The 3,536-nt window shown below is 40.3% G+C and overlaps 1 protein-coding gene across 1 annotated transcript; it reads left to right on the forward strand.

Moving 5' to 3' along the window:
- The first annotated feature begins 284 nt into the window (after positions 1 to 284).
- Positions 285 to 3,140, forward strand: LOC105156099 (cytochrome P450 86B1-like). Its single transcript, XM_088876084.1, has 2 exons — positions 285 to 1,833; positions 2,534 to 3,140. Exons 1-2 carry the CDS (start codon positions 502 to 504, stop codon positions 2,942 to 2,944), a joined length of 1,743 nt encoding a protein of 580 aa, XP_088732210.1. The 5' UTR covers positions 285 to 501; the 3' UTR covers positions 2,945 to 3,140.
- Positions 3,141 to 3,536: the final 396 nt, after the last annotated feature.

The raw sequence follows: 3,536 nt of genomic DNA on the forward strand, positions 1-3,536 counted from the left end.
AAATCCTCGTAACTATTTAATCTTTTATCTTGATTGGGTCATTAAACATAGAGAAAACTTCGTTAGATTAAGGAATTTCGTGTCAAAACTAAATCCCAACACACACATTCATTCACTAAAGTATACGTAGCTGACCAATATTTTGGCTAATGCGTGTTCATAGGTTTGTAGGTAGAGATAAAACTTAGGTCAACTGCAGCCACCAACCTTCCATCCTCCAAACCCCCAAAACCCACCTCATAAAAGGGGTCAAACCAAATACTAGAAAACACTCAATACTCAAAACACACCAATTATCGACCTATGAACTAACCCTTTCCATCCTCAACTTGCCCAAAATCAAACCAGAAGCTGCAAGAAATGCCACATATGGTGATGAGTTAATCCTACATCCAAAAAAGCAGCCTCTCTTTCTGCTCACCAAATCAGTCGACGTATCACACAAACTCATGCACGCCAAGAAATTGCTACTCACACTTGTGTCCTTATAACGCAACACACATGACTACTCCCACACCAATTCATCACTTCTCCAGCAGTTCTGCTGATTCCCTGCAGTCTCCTCATCACCATCTCTTTCGTTCTACAATCATGAATTCTTCTTGGCCTGATTGTAATTCTTCTTCTTTGTTATACGGGTCGGGGAGTTTTGCTCGGTATGGTGGGTTCTTGTCGTTCTTCTCCGAGATTCAGATGCTTGAGCTTCTGCTTGCTGTTGTCGTCTTTGTTGTTATACACTGCTTGCGGCAGAAGAGTCGTCAGGGCCTCCCCAACTGGCCGGTTCTTGGAATGTTGCCGTCGCTTATGCTGGCCCTCCGGGGGGATATGTATGAATGGATTTCTGAAGTTCTGAATCGCCAAAATGGGACTTTCACCTTCAAAGGTCCCTGGTTTACTAATCTCAACTGCGTGGTGACCTCTGATCCTCGCAACCTGGAGTACCTTCTCAAGACGAAGTTTTCGAATTTCCCGAAAGGAGCGTATTTCCGGGACACGGTGCGGGACCTTCTTGGCGACGGCATTTTCAGCGCGGACGATGAAATCTGGCAGAGGCAGAGGAAAACAGCGAGTTTGGAATTTCACTCCGCGAAATTTAGGCAGATGACCACTGATTCCCTACTGGAATTGGTGCACTCCCGTTTGCTGCCTGTCCTGGAGGAATCTGTTCAGAAATCAGCCCGGATTGACCTGCAGGACATTCTGCTCAGGCTCACGTTCGACAATGTTTGCATGATCGCTTTCGGCGTGGATCCAGGCTGCCTGAGACCCGGCCTGCCGGAAATTCCCTTCGCCAGCGCCTTTGAGGCTGCAACAGAAGCAACGACAGCACGGTTCGTTACCCCAACTCTGATTTGGAAGGCAATGAGATACTTTGAGATTGGGAGCGAAGGGAAGCTGAAGAAATGTATAAAACAAGTGGACGATTTCGCTCAGGAGGTTATCCGGGCAAGGAAGAAGGAGCTTTCTTTAGGCAATATAGAGCGGAGATCGGACCTTCTGACGGTGTTCATGGGGCTGAGAGACGATAAGGGGAAGGCATATTCGGATAAATTCTTACGGGATATTTGCGTGAACTTCATCCTGGCGGGGAGAGACACATCGTCTGTGGCGCTCAGTTGGTTTTTCTGGCTGCTGAACCGGAATCAGGAGGTGGAGGAGAAGATTCTGGCAGAGATTTGTGGGGTAGTGAGGGAAAGAGAAGGGGAGAAAGGGATCAGAGATGGTGATGACTTCGTGTTCCGGCCGGAGGAGGTGAAGAAGATGGAGTATCTGCAGGCCGCCCTGTCGGAGGGTCTCAGGTTGTACCCTTCTGTTCCCGTTGATCATAAGGAGGTGAGACTCGAAACTATATTTACGTGAAACATTTTTTACCACATTTTATTTTAAATTTTTACCCACTACGACTAATGATTTGAAGGTTTTTTGACTCTATATATTTATTTTTTACAATCATAAAATATATTTAATTATTTTTTATAATGAATATAAAGTATAATTTAATTAATTTTAAAAAGTTACATATACGAGATGTTAAAACATTAACAATGAATATTAAATCGTGCTATTAATACAATATATATTACACTGATCATATCAGATGTATAAAGATGACGTTTTTATTTTTATTTAAAAAAATGCTATACAAATATATATACCGATTGAAATAGAAGATATAATATAATTTAAAATAAAAAAATTCAATTTGATGCTCACATGATATGTATTGCATAGTTTTTCATTCAATACGTATGTACATTTTTGTTGGTAGTAAATACATAGTAAAAGTGTGACATAAGTATCTGGATTCCACCCAAAATAAGTTGTACATGTAAAAATAATGGGTTTCTTTTTTAAATATACAATGGGCATGGGGGTGGGGGAAACTTGGGTAGGAGTCTAGATCTCTTCTTCAAGGAGGAGAATTGACGTCAACTCAACTATTGTTGATGATAAAAATATGAGTGCTAAAAGACGACAAATTATTATTCAAAATCAAACTCCTCCTGGGATACTAATGTATGAACATATATAGGTGGTGGAGGACGACGAATTCCCAGATGGCACAGTGCTGAAGAAGGGAACAAAAGTAGTGTACGCAATCTACGCAATGGGGAGAATGCAGGGCATATGGGGCAAAGACTGCCGGGAGTTCAAGCCCGAGCGATGGCTGCGTGATGGCCGTCGCTTCGTGAGCGAGTCTGCTTACAAGTTCACAGCCTTCAACGGTGGCCCTCGCCTTTGCTTGGGCAAAGACTTCGCCTACTATCAAATGAAGTTTGCGGCAGCCTCCATTTTGCTCCGGTACAGGGTGGTAGTGGCGGAGAACCCCCCGGTGGTGCCGAAGATGGCGCTGACGATGTATATGAAGTACGGATTGAAGGTGGAGCTGGCGAGGCGTGATCGTTCAGAACTTGAGAAATATCTCAACGTAAAATTTTGTTGATTGCGTCAATTATTTGTTCTTTTTAGTCCGTACTGTATGAATGCCATTTGAATTGTGTAATGCGCCAACAATGTTTTAGAATAAAGGGAGATGATTTGGAGCATATATATGTAGTTGATTTGTGATGTAAGTAATTACCAATATCTGTTATTTGAAGGTTGATTTATATTTAATAATGGAGATTGAAGCTTGACTAGGCGGACTCCTCCGTAATGTTTGGATTTATATTTTGAGTATTTTATTTTGTGTTTTGGAGATAGAGAGAGAAAAACAAAAATAAATAAGTGTGTGTTAAAAATAAATGGTATGTTTGTATTTGTGTTTTGAGGTAATTTAAAATATTTTAAAATAAATGGTGCAGGTTTTATTTTGGAATTTGAGAAACAAAAATTACTGTTTATTGTCAAATGATGTCTCTTTTATATTATATATAGAAAATTAAAAAACAAAAAACTCACAAATAAGGTATAAAAACATAAAAATAAACATTGAGTGTGTTTTATTTTATCTAAAAAAATATGAAAACATAAAACCAAACATAGCTCTCATTCAAGTTTGGTCAAATGGCACAAACATCCAAAATTGCAAAATT

This window comes from Sesamum indicum, linkage group LG2 (genome assembly GCF_026168435.1).
Source record: "Sesamum indicum cultivar Baizhima isolate 11 linkage group LG2, ASM2616843v1, whole genome shotgun sequence".
NCBI lineage: Eukaryota > Viridiplantae > Streptophyta > Magnoliopsida > Lamiales > Pedaliaceae > Sesamum > Sesamum indicum.